Here is an 18,577-nt window from a genome sequence, read left to right as displayed (position 1 = left end):
CTCCCAGTTCTTGGTCAGTGATTGCCACTTGAGTCTTCAATATGATCCTTCATAAAATGTGTAGCCTCTTGTTCAAGCCCATGCATTCTGTTTCTACTGGCTTTCTATTAAGGTAATTTTCTGGTGGTCATTACATCAGCATGTAGAGTGGAGAAAATCAATGCCCTTTCATGCAATTTCGCTTTTATTATCTTTCATAATGATAGTTACACTCTGGATGGTTCCCAGTTTCAGACCCAAAATAACTCTAGGTTGCAGAGATAACAGGTCACTAGCCTTTTGTCCTTTTGTACCAATTTCATTTCAGACAAGGAGAAGGCTTGGATTTAGTGTTGTACAAGAGCTCTGTATGAGCTCAAAAGTGTCTCTCTCTCACCAGTAGAAGTTGGTCCAATAAAAGATATTACCTCCTCCACCTCATCTCTCTAAAGAGAAATCCTGGCATTTATTAGATGTGGTCAGTGCCTTGAAGTTGTATTAACACAGTTCTCAAAAGTTTCAATAAGGCTCTTCGTATGTTTTGTTTTCGCCTACTAAGAAATTACAGAAGGTTTCCTGATTGATGTTAAACTAGTTAGATATGTTCCTGCCATAAAGAAATACACATTGCTGGTCCTCTGAGGGTTGAGGCCCATTTCACTAACATTATTGTGCTTTCCTGGGCTAAAATAAAGTCAGACAGAACACAGTAAATTAACTCTGTCTGGAGATCCTTGGCTACCTTTACCTGATATTATTGTGTGTATATCAGTGTCTCTTTAGAAGCTGCATTCAAACAGTATGTCCAGAGTACATTTGTCAGAGAATGCCTCTGGCTAACTCATAGGTGCTGGAACCAGGGGTGCAGAAGAATCTCCTGGCTTGAAGTGGTTTCCATTATATACAGGGATTGCAGTTTGGTTCAGTGGCTCTCAGCACCTTCACTATGCAAATTGTTCCAGCACTCCTGGCCTAACTTGCCTTCAGTGCTTTCCCAACTAGTTCAAACTAGGAAATCCATGAGAAGCAAGAGAACTTTGTTTCCTTACTTGAAAACTGCTCTTCAAAAGGTTTGACCCCAAACTGCAACCCATCCTGTTTATCTGTTGATGGCTATTTTTGAACATTTCATAGTGAATTGGGTTAGTTTGGAGTAAGTAAGGCAGTTCTCATCTGGGGAAAGGAGGCAGGCGTTTCTACGTAGAAAGCTGAGCATCTTAATTCTAAGCTACTGGTTGTGGAAGCTATGATGGACCAGCACGTTAACGCCAGACTTGGGGAGCTTTTTGCAATAATTAAGTTTTATGGAAAAAGCACCATTTTTTTTGTTTTGTTTTTCCATTTTGAAACTCAAAATGTCATAAAAATATTTTAAGCAAAATTTTGAGGTGTAGTGTTTCCAGCTGACGCCCTCAGTTGTCCTCCAGTGGTAGCTGACAATTGTGTCTTTCATGTCTAGTTTCCAATTGAGTCATATGCATAACTTCTTAGTCTGCTTACCTGAATGAAATATAACTCCCTATTTTACTAAGGCATCAGAAATGCTCTACCTTTTTCCTGTGCTTACAGCATCCACTAGCAATAGATATTTAACAGACTGACCTATGCCTTTACCTATCGCCTAGCCATGTCCAACAATACCTTTGTCCTAGTTAGTTTCTCAGGTTCCCTTGACATTTTTTTCTTTTATAGTAATCCACACAAAAACATTTATCATAATGAGAAAGAGACTTCCGAGTAAATAAGCCATATTTGGCCAAGATTTTCAAAAGTAATTAGTAATTGGGGGAGAGGGGGCCTCAGATTTTGATAATCCGAATTGGGACCTCATGAAGGAGCCTGATTTTCAGAAAGTGCTGAGCACCAGATCTCTGAAAATCGGGCTCTTTTAAGGTGTCTCAAGTTTAGCGTCCAGAATCACTAGTCTCTTTTCAAAATTTTGACCGCAACTCTCAGTCTGTTTGGACACAAGGTAGCCAATTCTAAGCTCCTGTTAGACCTGGTCTGATTATTCCTTGCAAATAATATTTGTTAATTTAGCCCTTTCTGCTACCTTCTCTACACCTTTCATTATTTTGTATACTTTTATCACATTTCCTTTTATTCATCTCCCCTGTGAGGTAAACAATCCCAATCTTTCCAATCTCTCTTCATATGAGAGTTTTTATGTGCCCCTAATCTTGACAGGATAAATGAAACTGTTTAAGCAGGCAAATAAGACATATTTTCAAATGAATTTCAGGGTAAAATATGTGAAACTTCAGGCATTGACCAACCTTTGTAGGACTATCTGGTGGTCATGTAAACACTCTCAAATAACAACTACTATGTCTCCATAAATAGCAGTGGAGGGAAGTTGGCCAGTTTTTTCATTATTGGACTTGCTCTCGTTCACATACGCTGGCATTCTCCTGCTGGCCTCTTCACCCAAGTGTGTTGAGTGAAGAAAGCTTCTTCTATTCTTTTTAAAACTGTGTGTAAACATCAGCAAATGGCTGAAGAATGGGCTGTGTCTTAAGTAGTTCTTTTTCATGGTGTTCTGTTGAAGTAAATGGGTAGACGTGGCGTTTTCTATGTTTAACTATTACAACGTAACACACAGAATATGCAGTACAAATAAAATGTAAAAACAACTGCGCTTAAGGCAGCATACCTAATAATTTCCGTAAACCTGCTATTTCTTGCCAGACTGAATGTGCTGGTTTTGGACGATGATAGAAACCTTTTATTAGTTATCTTCTGTGAGTTGTAATTCATTTTTGCAAAGCAGCTAAATATATTTAAATTTGAGGATTTCTAAATATATTTTATTTTAGTCTAGTGGCTTGTCTTGACGAATTTATGATGGCTTAATGTGTAAAGGATGTAAGGTGTCCGTCCATTTACACAGTAAACTAGTCTTGCCCCTACATGTTGCTACTTTTTCTCCCATTTAAGTAGTGCTCATAATGTTTTGTAGCACTTTCTTCTCTGTTTTCTTAGCAGTGTGCAGTCATACTACGTTAATCCATGTTTGGTTTATCTAAATGTCTTACTGCCCAAAAGGTTTAAACGGTTATAAGCTACATGGTACATATATGTGCTATTCACTGGATGATATTGAAGTGTTTGGTTTGGGATTTTGTTTGTTTGTTTGTTTAGCAGGGAAAAACTGGTGCTTTCAAATTGATTCAGCCTAACCATTTATCAGATTACTATTTATTAAAATGTTTAACAAGGAATCAGCATATGAGTTACCCATTAGTAACCCCTGTAGTATTTAATGGAAATGATATTTTATAAATCCATGTTCAAGTTCTACAACATAAAAGTATACTACTTATTCATTTGCACTGTCCTCCAAAAATTGTAATGGATTTGTAGTTCAGAAATGGTACAGATGAAAGAAGAAAAAGGCCTCAATCATTATTAAATAGCAGCAATTGAAATAATAATTTGGTGCATGAGATTAACCAAAAGATGTAAGCCATTTTGCGGGGGGGGAGGGAAGAGAGGGTCATCCAAATCCTGGCTTATTGGACAAAATCATTGAACTTTTTGCTACAGCCTTTATTCAGTCTCGTTCAGGAGATATTACAGTGCACTGCAGAACCAAAACTTAAGTCAATGGGAATTGCCTGTATGTTTCTGAGGGTGGAATTTGGGCCTTAACTGTTCCAATCTTGGTATCGTGATCATTCCTAATCACTGAGGAGGGATCTGGTAGATGTCAAGTGAAGAGAAGAATAGAACATGCATCCTTCACCACTCAAGCCAAACAATGAAAGAAGAATATGGTGATGTGAGAGAATTCTCCTTGATTCCTAGGGGGAAATAAAACAGGAATTTGATTTAAAAAATAAAGAAACTAGAAAAACATTACCAAAAATTCTCATCACAGATTGTCCACTAATAAAATATGGTATTACAAGTCTGTTATGTTAGTTTTTCTTGTTGCATCTTTCCATCACTTACTCTGCATTTTGAATGTATGTGATGCTTGCAGCACTAAAGAGTCTTAAAATAAGACTTTTTTCCAGGAGTCATTATTGTATCTATAGGATAAAAAGGTATAGCCATAATTATGTGTTACAAAGAATACATTCTGCTAGATAGTTAACCAGGTGAGGTTAAACAAAATAAGATGAATTCTGGGCTTTTTAGAATACTGACAGTCTTCATTTTAAGCTACAACCTAAAGTGCTTTATCCTGAGATTAGGTATTGTGGCAGAAGCTAAACCTGCCTTTTTCTCTTAACTGTGCCAGAATACAACCTCCTTTTCTTTTTGCGCTAACAAGACCGCTTTACCACCACAGCCCACTCTAAGTAATTAAATCAATCCTTTGTACTTACCGTATTCTCCTCTAGTGACGGTACTAGATCTGATTATATGCTTCATGCATATTCAAAGTACGGCACTGACAGCTCTTTAATGAGCTCTTACTTAATCAGTATGAACAATGTTCATCTTGTTCTTTTTTTCCTCATACATTAGAGCTAGGAACAGTTGGGGAAAAAATGAAACATCCAGCATTCATTTGAAAAATATATTGTACTTTGAAAAGTGTCTAAGCTGGGGAAGTTGCATTCTGCCCTTTAAAAGTCTGATGGACAAATTGGATTACTAGTATTGGATTAAATAACAAATGGTTAGAGGAGAAATGAGAAAAGCTCGCTGTGATCACAGGCTTTAATATTTTTTGTTACTTATAAAGCTGAAGGGGTCTTTAACCAGTTATTAAAGTCAGGATTAATATGTAATGGTCCAACTTACTAGCATTAAAAGGGTTTGAATTTTTTTTCTTAAAAAAAATTAAAACAATGGTGTAATGCATGTGTTATAGAAAAAAAACAATTTTAAGTTGAAGATCTGTGGGCTATTTATAGATTTCCATCATCGTGTACTGGCTCAGATAAAGGGTTTGCACACACAGTATCGATTTGTTCTCGGACATGTTTTTCACTTCATTTAAATAATCTGTGTTGTATTGTTTCTCCAGAGAGCAAAGCGGATATTTTCACATTTTGAATTTTTAAACATTTGTACTTGAATGATTTCAGTAATCATTTGAACTTGGAAAATAAACACGTAGCAGTTGAACAGTTTTACTAAGTGGAAGTGTGAAATTAGTTGTGGATGAGGAAAATCCTTGTTTTTGTTTTTATTTAGAAATAGTAAGTATAAATTTAACTTTCAAATATCACTGCTGCATCAGCATTTCAGCATTCAATTTTCTTCACTGAAAGTGTTTTATATGCACTCTCTATTGAAGAAAATAGTGTTAAATTGAGTAAACTAGCTAGTAGTACTATGTTGCTTGAGAGTAGCAATTTTAAAATTATTTATGTTGTCATGTATCTTACCTTGCTTGTATTTAAGTTGTATGTACAAGAATTTAAAAGCCCTTGGTCAAAAAAATAAGATACCCCAATCTATTGCTGTTAATATTGCACACATGTGTCATTTCACTGATCAAAAAGGCCTTCACTGGGCTACAATTGGCCTTTTTCCAAATTGCAAGCTTTTTCTCAGCTTTTTCTTTTTACTCTTTCTTCTTTTGTTGCTGCCCTGGGATTTGTGCCTATCGCAGCCGATATCACATGACCAGTGTCAGGGCATCACATGGTCCAAAAGGAATACAAAAACAGCTGCCCTAAAAGACAGATTAAAAATACTGTAAAACAGTAAAGACTTTGTTGACTCACTTTAAAAAAAACCTGTGACTACTTCATACAATAAAATGTAAGCATAAAAATATTGAAGATGTACAATCTGTTTTCGTTAGGCTCCAAATTGACAAATACAGCTTTTCCCTAGATTTATTTGAATATATGCTGTCGTTCACTTCATTTTACTTTTAGAAGGAGAAAATCTACATTAGTAGCTGGTCTAAATTGGTGAAGCTCCATTGAATGTCTCTATGTCCCCATTTTCTGTTTGTTGAAAATGGTTTGCAGACTCATCCATTAGAATGGTATTGTGGTGTAATGTATTTGTGATAGCATCTTTCATCCAAAGATCCCAGAGCCCTTTACAAACAATGAATTAATTAATCAATTAAATGTCGTCATCTGTGTAACTAGTTATTAGAATTTTTTTACCTGCATGCTAAAGGGGGAATCAAATTTCATGCTGGTGGGCACAGATTGATTGTTTGTAGGGATAAGAAAGTAATCCCCCATGCTCCTGCCCCCCATAAAAAGAAAGTGAGCTGACTCAGTGCAGTTCAGGGGAAGGATATATTGAGTACAGTCTAAGTCTTGCAGCAGGAACCCCCACTAGCTGGGCCAATGCAACAATTCCTCTGATCTTTAATTTGTTATGAAAAACATCCTTATTGTCTCAAAATTCTCTGGAGGGAATTCTGAGCCATAAAACAGTACTGTAAATGCAGCAGGGGAATAGCCATGGGAAAAGGGCAGCTCCTTGCACAGATCTGGCTCCAAGCATTTGCGTATGATTTGGGAATGTTTGTAAGACAGGCCGTGATGCTGAAGAATCAGCTGTGATGCAAATGTTAACACCCAAAAATTGGGGGTTTCCTCTTAGAGCAAAAGCTCACTGCGTTTTTTGGTACATTACCAGCTTCTGATGTAAGCAAGCTTCCGCTCAACAACTAGTGCCCCGTTACTGGATATTAATATAATGATACCTTCCCCTCATATATAGTATCTTTCCTCAGAGATTTTAAAGCACTTTACAAACATAATGAATTAATCCTCAACACGCATATGAGGTAGGTGTTATCCTCATACTAGAAATGGGAAACTGTGAGATACAGGCCCAAGGTCACAGAGTGGCAGAGCTGGGAAAAAGACCCCCAAATTCCTGACTTTATTCTTTTACTGTAGCCACTGGGCAAAGCTTCTTCCCAAATTATGCATTTCTTAAGGTTAAAATTCATTAGATTTACATGCCGGTAACATGTATATAAAGACTTGTCTCTCCTTCCACTTAATGTTGAGAAAGACAGGGGCTGATCGGTTGCCACAAATGGAGGCTGTGTATATTTGTGCAGATGTCATGACTCCAGTACCCTCGGCAACTGAGTCCCAATCCAATTCCTGTTAAAATCAATGGAGAGACTCCCTTTGACTTCAGTGAGGACTGAATCAGGGCCCCAGTGCAGAGAAGCTATGTCAGCTATCTGGAATAGCAGCCATAAGGATAGGGAGGCTGGCCAGCAGCCCAGCACACTGGCCAAGGGTTGTGGGCGGGATTTCACCTCCCCAGCTACTCTGTGCATTCCACCCACGTGGAGCCTGAATACTCTGGGTTTTTGTGGATGCAGTTAATTTCACCCATCGTAATGTTTTGTTGTTTTTCCACCTCTTTTATAATCGTATTATCTCTGGGGAGGGTTTAAAGGTAGAACACTTTTTCTTCCAAATGTACTTAGTGTTAATATGATCTATGAGTACATTAAGAGGCACTAAAATATATATGCTGAAGAATATCAGCTTTAAAAGATTGACTTGTGATAGTTCAACAGTGTTAGGCTGCCGGTCTTGAAGTCTAATATTTTGTTATTGTTCAATTTTGAAAAATTACCTTTTAATGCCCATTAACATGAGAGATCTCATGTTCCAAAAACTGATACTTAAGTTTGTTGTCCAGCTTGTGAAAAGTCTCATAAATAACAAATGTGCTTATTTTATAGGACGGAACACAGAAGAAGAAGAAGCTATGATGCAGGAATGGTTCATGTTGGTTAATAAGAAAAATGCCTTGATAAGAAGAATGAATCAGCTTTCTCTTCTGTAAGTATGGATGACTGAGCTTGTTCCAAGAGGTTGATTTATCAGTATGTTCACTTAGAATATAGATGCTAAACTTTTTTGCTTTATTTCCATTAGACTTCAGAATGTTTCCTCAAAGATGCAAAGTATGTGTGATTTGTGTACATATCAAGTAGTTTGTTTTTCTCATATTTCAGACATGAAAATTCAAAGCATGCAATGATGCAAGATTAGTGAGAGCTGTGAAAAAATATGAAATAGCAAGTGCATTTATATGTTCAAAGGCAAAAACAGTAGAATAAAATTGCTTTCTAGACATTTGAAAATATACTTGAATTGTACTTGAAATATAACATACAAATTTTATTTTCAGGGAAAACTTTAATTTAAAGTTGATATTTGCTCTAGTCAGTAATATTAGATCATTCACTAGTTTAGCAATGTTGGAGTGTGGGAAAAAGCATATTAGTGAACCTCACGTGAAGCAATGTTACCACAGATGATGCAGAGCAAGTTTTGTGTAATAAAGACATGTAAACCTTCTTCAGAAATGGGCAAAACTGGCACAGTTATTAGGAGCATAGAGGATGAGAGAAAGCATAAATACCATTCATTATTAGACTGGCATTTGGCCTGTTGAGGTCGTCATTTCTTGTTTAGTTTTTCTCAGTTTACTGATGATTTTCTTTTAGTATGCCACCTAGTGTAGATATATGCATGCTTCCTTTATAACATAGTGAAATGAGTTGTACGTTCACAAATTTCTTTCCATGTCTGAACTTGATAGAAGATTCCACCTTAAAATATTAAGCTCTCTAATCCTGGGTCTAATTTTCTGTATTCGTTAGGTCAGAATTTACATGGGATAATACTTTAAGTGTTCATACTATCTTGGTGAATTGTTTGAATCTGGAATTTGTTCTTTAGATAGGAGAGAATATGTTATACTTAGGACATAGCACAACAGCTGCTCCAAGGATGAATATTTACTAATTATGTACAATAGTACAAGGAAGTTAAACTAAATCCAGAAAAACAGACGTTACAGAAAAGGAAAAAAGCATCATTACTGAATATTCTACCTGAGGACGGTTTTAAGTTTGTGTATCATTTGTTTGGAGTAGCTTAAAGTTGAAGAGAAAAGTCAGTTATGAGTCCTAAAATCAATGTAAGTTAAAGGTTCTTTTAAGTGTTTAATGATTTAGTAATTAACATATTGATGAACTTTTGCAACTTGCCTAGGGAAAAAGAACATGACCTAGAAAGGCGGTACGAACTGTTGAACCGAGAGTTAAGAGCAATGCTTGCTATCGAAGGTAAGCAATATTAACAAATGAAATTACTTAACAGGAAGACCAATAAGAAGGCCCACCTGAGAATGGAGTCAGCTATCCCATAATTCAAAATTATAATGTGCAATAGATACTGTAGGTCTTTACTCATATCCATAAATTATATGCAAAGAAATTGTTTCAAGCATTGGATTCAGAAAGCAAGATCAGAAACATGATCAGAAACTAAAATATATTTGAAAAAGCATTGTGTGGGGGGGGGGGCGGAGCACAATGTATTTTTACATTTTATTTATTGTTTTTGTTACAGCAAAGTCATTTTAGTTTTGATGCAGTGATGTTGCTTATCATAAAGGGATGACTCACATACATGAGATTCCTTATTTCTACATTTTAAATATTTTTATAGCAATATTTCCACTGTGGAAACAAATCTCTTCAGTCTTCATGATAACATATTATACACGTGTCAAGTAAATATTTCCTCACACACAACATCAGGGTTAGTGCAATCCATTGCACATATTTTCTTCATTCTCTGTAGCTCTCTAGAGTCTAGTCACCTTACCTGAATGAAAACTCATGGAAAGATTGACATGGGGATAAGTGAAACAATTTCATACTTTCCATAATGATTTTAAATGAATTTGTACAGTAATCCTAAGGAGGATTCATAATAAAAATAAATATCCAGATAGCTTAAACTATTGCTTACATTATATTGTTATTTAAATATCTTAAGTGTTTTATAATGCTGCTCTACGTATACCTCTCAGTCACAAATGCTGGCTTGTAGTTCAAAGATGTTTGCTTAAAAGTTAATCCTTTGGGCTCTGTAAAATGGACCTTTTGTCTAATCAATGCAAATTGATTTTGCTATTCTATATTGACCTCTTAGCCCTTTGACTGTCCATGGTAATTTCTTTCTTCACCTGATAAGGTACCTGATCCATAATAAATCAATTCTAATTAGTTTGGAGACTTCACTAGAAGCATAAGTTTGTAGGAGAAAGACATGGGTTGTCAGGTAGCTTTTTCATATCTATCAGTCTGTTACTATATTCTTGGGTAAGGCTCAGTGCATCATACTCTTGAATAAAACCTGAGTTCAAAAATGTATACTGAGGTAACAGTTAATTAGAAATTAAATATTTAAAACAGATTAAAATCCTTGTTAACAAAAAAATAAGTATTGGGCATAAATTATACAGTAATGTCCCTTAATTATTTTTATTGTGGGCACTTCAAACCTAAGATCTTTGAATGCCTTACAGAATATGACAAATCACACATATACCTTAATAAAATAAAATTAAAAACAGCAAAACATCAGACATCAGAAAGATCAGATCTACTTGTTAAGTTAATAATGATGAAATATACAGGATTTTTCAAGAAAAACAATATGTTTGTTTACACTACTCTTATTATGTTTTAAAATTTTGAATTGTATTAAGATTATTGTTCTCTTAGGAACTTTTTAAAGAAGGAGCTATCCAGATATGATGATTGAGGCTATAAGTATGTTATAAGATGCTGAAATATAGTTTTGAAAAATGGACTCTGGGTGTATATGTAGGTGCTTTCAAGCTTTTCATGTCTGATTTATGCTTGATTTCAAATATTAATTGAGATTTTTAAAATAACACAAAACGGATTTGTGTAGTAAGGTTGACTGTAGAAGAAATTAGAAAGTTAAATAGGCTAAATGAGGAGTTCAAGGCAGTATGTATCAGAGAGGCTAATGAACAGTTGGTGCCATATAAAAGATGTGAAAGGACAAATCTAACACATGTGTACAGATATTCCCACTCCAAAACATATGGACATTAAAAAATAGCAGGGTGGTTTCTGTTGGTGTGTTTGTTTATTTAAAGTGATTGTTAGTAGCAATGTTCTGATTCATACTGGTACTTTAAAAAACAAGTCTTTGAGAGGTGATAATTACTGTTTTGGTGAATTGCTCTAACTCTTCCACTCGTGACTCTGCTGTTTAAAAATCTATCAAACAATTTACTTAGCTAGTTGATGACAGGGGAAAAAGAGACTTGCAAAAGGTAGCAGCCTGCTGATTGTAGATAAAGGCAGTTTATTGGCCATCGGCCTGCCCTGCTAGTCTGAGCAGTGTGTGGGCAGTACTGTAGTTTAGAGGTGCTGACCGTTATAGTGTTCAGTGATGTGGAGACAGTGTCCTCTTAGCCAACTGTTAAAATGGATGCATATGCAGTTGAATAGCCTTTTGGAGTGTTAAAAGCACTTCACACAGAACACATGAATGGCCAACAGTGGTAAAAAGAGGAGTACTTTTTTTTTCCCATTTAGCAGCAGAGATAAGAAAGGGAGAGTAAAGTACTGGCTTCTTATAGCAACAAGCTATTCATATCGTTACAAGTGAATTTGCTGCTGAAAATGCTCATCCCGAGAAGGGCCTGAAATAGTTCTAAAGAATCATAACACGCTGAAGGAAATATCCCCTACTTGGTTTGTTTTAGCATGGGCAAATGAGAACACACAGCATGTGTGTCTCATGTAAACAAGGTACGCATTTCAGAGCTTGGATTTTTCTGCATCCAAAGCTAGTAGCAGGATACCTTAGACTTAAACACACTTGAGTTACCTTCCCCTTTTTCCCCCAGATTTAATGTCTCCTTAGAAAAGATAAGTTCATTTTTGCACACCTTGGGGTAGTGTGTTCATTTTCTGCCCAAGAAATGGATCTTCTTTAGGATTTTGTACATCTTGATTTATTCTTGGCTTATAGTTTGAAGTGGGTGCTCTTCTAAAAGGATTTATGCATAGGTTCACTATTTTTGTAGTTATGGTTTATATGATAAGCTTTTTATATTTAAAATCAATATGTAATCCTGTGGAGGAGCTTATCCCCTAAAACCCCATTTGTAAATCTATTTTAGCTTTGTTACACAGCACAGCCACAGTATTCCATAGATTGATTAGGTTCAGCAGTAGAATCCTATCAAATGGCCTGCTCTGATGATGATGCAAACTCTTTCAGGATTGCTAGTTGACTGGAACTAAAGATAAGACTTGACTGCAATCCCCCAATGTGCTCTTTACAAAACTAGTGTTAATTTTCATCCAAGTGCTAGGCTTATTTATTATAGTGGCAAGGTTGAAGGTTTTACCAGAAGAACTTTAGACCGTTTCTATTACAGTGTTTCTATTGGAATAGTCTGCCTGTTGTCTTAAAGTAATTATCAGTTTAAGCAACTAAAATGAAGACAATGTAAACTCCATGCAGATGAATAATTGAAAACATTTGGATTTCATTCTGAATTTAACAAACTATGTAATTTGAAACTGCACATTGCAAGAGACTGCATGGGGTCTTTGGCTTTCAGCCCTTTTAGCTCATATACAGCATCAGAGCTTTCTCCAATTTTTATCCAGAGTGTAGCTTTTATAACAATATTATTCTGGAATCTTCACCTTAATCACAGTCTATATTGTAGTTTCCCAAAGCTGTAGTCAGTGCTGGTAACTATATATAACACGTGTGCTAGATAATCCTGTCTTAAAATTTACAACAGGTAGAAGCCAAACTTGCATGCTGTTGCTTTTTAAATATATTGACATTTGTGTTCTCTCTGAAAGCTGTTTTGCTGGGGGAGGTATGTTCAGTCGGATATTTTACTGTGTAAAACAAGCTCCTAGTTTAATATTATATAAAATAAATATTGACCAAATACTCTGTCCAAAAACTCCTCCCTTCCTAACAAACTGATATTTATTTGTCTGCACTTCTAAGAGGGAAGTTAAGTTTTTCTCCTTTCCGAAGAAATGTATACAAGTTAATTAAGCTAACTCAACAAAGCAATTGTGTACTTGTGCTAATGAATCTTTGCATGGCATCCTCACAAACACCACTACTATCTACTGTAACAACAGCAACAACAAAAATCGGTTTCATTCTAGGTCAGAGTGTCCCGTAAGACGTTATTTACCATACACTGCTGTGAGCTGTGTCTACGATATCAATATCTATAGGTAGGAATGTTACAGAGGAAAAAGTAGTTCATACCAAACCTCCAGTTCTAATATAATTCTAAAATATTTTGGCTCCTGTCTGCACACATAAGATGTTACAGAAAATTGCTTCCAACATTCAGAAAAATGAGAGTGTTTTAAAAAACTGAAACTGCCAACCAAGACAAAACTGCAAAGTATTAGATAGCTCAAACCCATGTAGAACTGGTGCTTTTCAGATCCTTCCTTAATTTATCAGGATCTTCAGGTGTCAAAATATTAGAGAAACCTTGAGATCAGCAAGATCGTAGTGAGAAGCACGGGTAGTGTGGCTCGAAGTTGTAGACGGTTTGGAGGGCGTGTGAACAGGCAGGGAATTTTGAACTACGTCTTTTTCTCCTTGTTTCTAGTCGGATCACTGACGTCTGACATACACTTGTGAGTCTGGTTTGTTTCAGTGAGTTGAAATCACTTAAGCTGGCACTTAATTTTTACATGTAATACCATGTGATTTCACGAAGAGCCTGTTCTGAGTTCGAGCCCTAGCAGGCAGGATTTTTTAACAAATTGAACTGAAGCAGCATGTCCTGTAACATGCCGGAGTAGGAAAGGGCAAATATCAACGGAAATCAAGAGAGTATGTTCTACATTAGCAACTAAAAGGCAGCTTTGGGGGGCACCATGTTTGGGCTGGGGTGAAGGTGAGGACGATAAATTACAAGACAAATTGATTTGGTTACCACCTGGAAAATTAGCTTCCATAAGTATGAGGGATCAGAAACAGCCCATTTAAAAATAGCAATGAGAACCGTCTGCAGGTCTCCTGCCATGTAAATGTGTTGGAAGGGGACAAAGTGTCACTATATCAAGTTCTTGCTCATTTATGAAACACTATTATGTACATTTGCTTATGTCAAATGTATATATACACATGTCTGTCTGTATTTTCTGTGTGTGCATGTCAGTATATGCACGTACACCTACGTTGGTTTATGGATACATGTCCACAGACAGAAGGCAAGAGAACGATAAAAGTGGTTACACATTCCTGGCTTTTTGCTGCTGTTCTAACCTTTATTGCATGATGATGCATCTAATTTTTAATTTGTAAATACAAGACTGAATTCCCTCTAGCACCACTTGCTTTCATAAAGCTTCTGAGCAGTTTGCTGTCTTGAATAAATTTTGCTTTGGAGGGGGGTCAGGGGGATTTGAACCAGCACATTCTTGTGTGGTTTGTGAAGATTCACATGGTAACCATTGGTGTGCATTGTTAGGTTTATCTGAATAAGCACCAGCCATGTGAGTTTTAACATGATTGCCCAGGGCAATAGAGGGAGAAGAGAGAAATCCAAAAGGATTGCACACTCTCTTTCCTCTATTTTTTGGAAAGTGCACAGAGGGGAGGACACTGCTTGAGTCGGTGGTTATGGACATTTTTAAGCTGGTGTCCTGTTTCCCTCCTGCTCTTCATTTGTTCTGCTATCTCCCTCATCATCTACTTCTCCTTCTTTTCATTGTTTACTTTCCTAATGAGGGAGGCGGGGTAGACTGGTGGCTTGATTGACAGCTACAAGCCCTTACAGTCTGGCTAGAGAGCAGTTGGCTTGGACTTCAGGCATGCTCCAATCTTAAATTTGCCTTCTTTTTATGAAATGCAGATACGGTTCTGTTAAAAGAGGGACAGAGACCATGCAAGGGAAGCGTATCGGGTCAAAAATGTTCCTTTGGAGTCCTCTGGATGTAAGCATGCACAAGATTAGTGCAATGGGAGAGTGATTAGACATTATCCAATCTTGTGCAACAAAATAATTTCAGAATCAGATCTGTAATTGTCATTTAGCAAAGAGCCTTGGATTTAGCCATAATGCAAACAATCAGATTGGTTACATTGCTGTGGAGAGGGGTGCTATGTAATATTGTCTACCAAATGTATTTTTACTTCAGAGAAAAATGCTAATTAACTGACACCTACTTTTAAAGTTATTGTGAAGCATATGGTGCCCAGTGTGAGATACTTCCAACTGCTAAGATATACCAAGCAAGAAATTAGCAAAGAATAAGCTATGTGGGCAGAGATGGAGTTAGATTCTAGATTAGGAAAAGTTCTTATAATATTTTTTTGGTTCTGTGAATTTTGCCAGTTTCAGAAACAAATGTGCCCCTCCCCCCACCCAATATATTCACAGAAAACAAGGCCAGAGCGAAAGATCTCTAGAATAAGATAATACCAAACAATAAACGGGAAAAAAAGAAAATGAAGAAGATGATTCCATTTGTTTCTGTTTTTTAAAAATTGCTATTTATAAACTGATTCCAGTCTGTCCAGGCCTCCGTTAAAAGTTCTGTGAGAGATTTAGAAATTAGGCATCTTGGAATAATATTACCAAATCTAGTACAGACATTAGTTGTTTATGTAGCAATGTATACATTTATGGCAGTGAGTTACCAAATAATGCATGAAGTCAAATACAGATCTTCAATAACTTGATGTTTTTGATTTACACAAATTCACGCAAATGTGAAATGTGATCCCTGCTTAAAGTTCCACACCCCTTTCGGGTCACAGAAATTAATAATCCTTTTTTCTTTTTATTGCTAAGGCCAAAGATCTGACACCCATTTATTTAAATCATACAGAAGTTAAGGCCAAAAAGATTTTAAACCACACATTTGGGGTGGGAGGTTGTTATTGTTATTGAATGTATTTGTATATTGTTTTCAGATTGGCAAAAGACTGAGGCCCAGAAAAGGCGAGAGCAGCTTTTGCTGGATGAACTTGTTATTCTCGTTAATAAACGTGATGCCCTGGTCAGAGATTTGGATGCCCAAGAAAAACAGTAAGTATGATGTGTTCTTTTTTAAACCCTCTAGAGACATTTTGACTTTTCTGTGAATGGATCTGCTTTGTCTCTATCGTCCGGACAGTAAAAGTTTGAGGAAAGTTCAGTAACAAAGGCAGCATGTTCTCTGGTGATCAAGAGTGAAACATGAACTCGGGGATTGGTAGTGATGATCCATTTTAAAGAAAATCAGACCATCACTAGAGCCCGATCCTCAGACTAATGGTGCTATCACATCTAACTCTAGAGTGGTTCTCAATATCCAAATCCCTTTGGCAAATTAGCCTGTAAAGAAGAACTGTGTGACCTTAGATAGAAAATGGACAATAATTGTATCTTGGGGTTGTTTTTCAGGGCTGAAGAAGAAGATGAACATTTGGAAAGAACTCTTGAACAAAACAAAGGCAAGATGGCCAAGAAAGAAGAGAAATGTGTCCTTCAGTGACTGGCCTTCCTGGAACAGATGCAGCTGCATTTTGTAGTCCAGACCTTTCTTACATTTTTAAAATACTGACCCCAAGACTGAAAAAAACAATATTACACGTCAATATTTCAAAAAAAATAAAACTTTTGCCCTTTCGTTAGGCCAGTTCTATACTGCGTTGTTTTCTGGATTTGTTATTTTTTTCCACTCAAGCAATATTATTCCAAACTAGCTTTGTACTATGATTTATTTGTGAGCTTAGTCATCATGTTGAAATTCCGTTAAATACATTTGCACAGAAACGTTGTGGTGGTGGTGGTGATATCAGAAATGTTTAAGAGAAAAAAATATGTCTGTCTGGATTTCTTTAGCTGGAGGAGGAATGAATTTTGAAATAAATATGTTTTTGTTGTAATAGGATTATAGAGGGGAAAATAGAAAACTAAAATCATGCTGAATGATTTCATCTAGTCATGCCATATGTAATACTTAATAAGCTGTCTAAATTTTATAGTTAGATCTGACTCAATCCAGTTATTAAAATGTGCTATATTTACCAGTGTTTATTTCAGCAGCGTTTTACATTTTATTGTATGTATAATATACATTTAAGACTGTCTGATTTGCTCAGAGACTAGTTCTTTAACATATGGTTTGAAAAGAGCCTTGTGATCTGAAGATGTGATGTGAGATGGGGCTAATTGAAGTGCATCAGTTTACAGAAACATTTTGTCATTAAAGGCTATGCCATTTTTTATAATTATTTATTACATCTAGTTTTGTTCCCTTCTCCATTTTGTGGGATCTCTGCACTGGCTCCAGAACCTGTTCATATTTATTCTGTACCTATTAAAGTCTGATTTTGCCATTGTGTGCAAACCCCTCCCAGTTCATGTTCCCTTGGCTTACAGCGCTCTCATTTTTGTGAAAACTGTTTATTTATTACAAGACTGAGTCATATATAAATTTTCAATAAAAGCTGAATCTTTCTTACCGTTAACTGCTGCTGTCCTCTCTTCCCAGTGTGAAAAGTTTATTACCTCTGATTGTTTGGAGGGGGAGGGAGCTGGGGAAAGGTTAGTTAAGTTTTAAAATGAATTTGTAAAATATTATCTGCAAATGCAACAGCTCCCTACCTGAAACTGAACGGTCTAGGTACCAAAGATTCACCTTCAGACACAAAAATAAGAGTTTTGGGGGGAAATTAAAAAGCAATGGAAGTGATATTTATTTTTAAAACTTTCCCAGGTCTAAGCAATGTTTGTCCAGGAAGGTTCCAATTTCTCTTTCGGAGGCTGTTCCTGTTCGTATGGAGATTTTGCAAATCGGACCTCTGGTCACTGCTACTTTGTCAAAGATTTTCATAACTCGGAACATTGCATCATTTTCTTCACCTAACGATTCCCTTGCAGTGGCGTGCCTTTCACAGCTCAGTGGGCCAGATCAAAGCCCTTTGTTAACTCGGAGCGCTGCAGTTTTAAAATATATATATAGAGAGAGAGAGGTAGAACCAAGCCAGACCAAAAGTTCAACTTTTTACGTGGCATATTCCTGTATTCGCCTGCTCAGCTCATTCCAGCCGCAAACAAACCCTCTTCTGCAAGGGGACCCCTAACAAAAGGAAGTCTGTTCGACAAGTCGGAAGACCTGAAAATAATAATGCAGCAGGCTGATGCTTCAGAGTGTCAGAGAGGTTTTACAAGAAAATATAAATCATGCTTCAGTTGGGAAGGAACAGCCCCGTCGCGCACACAAGAATGCAGCAGCTCCAATCGGCGCCTGCCAAGGCCTGGGGAAAAGTTCCTGTGAAGTTTCTAGGAAGGGACCCAGTGGCTCCGCTTGCACTTGCCGGGAGCTGGCCCTGCAATAGTCCTGTTCGTTCAGAGTCGCCAGAGACCCCGTTTGAAAATTGCCCCGTCCAATCGCTGCCAAATCCAGCCAAGTGGGGCCAGGACTGAGCTTCCCAACTCAGGAGCTGCTCCTGCGGCTGCCGGCGCTGGTGCGTTTCCCGGACCAGGGCAGGGAGAATCCACGACATGTTACCAAATCCACATCGTGAATAATCCGGTTAAAATGATAACGAGCGCCAGGGTAAATACTAGGGCTCTGGGCTTGGCTCTGCCCGGAATGGGAATCGCTTTCCGAGCTGGTTCATGTGCTCAATGAATTAAACCTCTTATCTCCTTCGATTAGGGGATGAAATTCGGGCCAGGATCTGTCTCTTTCTCTCTCTCCCCCTCGCCCTTTGACTACATCCCCCCACCTCCTCCCGAGGTTTTTTATTAGTTTTGTTTTGTTTTGTTTTCCTCCTGCTGCCGTCCGCCTTTCCAAGCC

The 18,577-nt window shown here is 37.0% G+C and overlaps 1 protein-coding gene across 11 annotated transcripts in view; it reads left to right on the top strand.

The window, feature by feature from the left end:
- EHBP1 (EH domain binding protein 1) overlaps positions 1-17,237 on the top strand; it is a 319,529-nt gene extending 302,292 nt beyond the window's left edge. For 7 of the 11 annotated variants that reach the window (XM_074949600.1, XM_074949598.1, XM_074949594.1 and 4 more), the window contains 4 exons: positions 7,622-7,721; positions 8,943-9,016; positions 15,702-15,816; positions 16,174-17,236. In XM_074949600.1, the coding sequence (XP_074805701.1) occupies positions 7,622-7,721; positions 8,943-9,016; positions 15,702-15,816; positions 16,174-16,264 (380 nt within the window). In that variant the 3' untranslated portion in view covers positions 16,265-17,236. Of the gene's footprint in view, positions 1-7,621; positions 7,722-8,942; positions 9,017-15,701; positions 15,817-16,173 lie in introns of all 11 variants that reach the window. The other 4 variants (XM_074949596.1, XM_074949591.1, XM_074949597.1 and 1 more) reach the window with 2 other exon arrangements.
- Positions 17,238-18,577: the final 1,340 nt, after the last annotated feature.

The sequence above is a fragment of the Natator depressus genome, chromosome 3 (genome assembly GCF_965152275.1).
Source record: "Natator depressus isolate rNatDep1 chromosome 3, rNatDep2.hap1, whole genome shotgun sequence".
Classification (NCBI taxonomy): domain Eukaryota; kingdom Metazoa; phylum Chordata; order Testudines; family Cheloniidae; genus Natator; species Natator depressus.
This window is presented reverse-complemented; position numbering and strand designations above follow the sequence as displayed.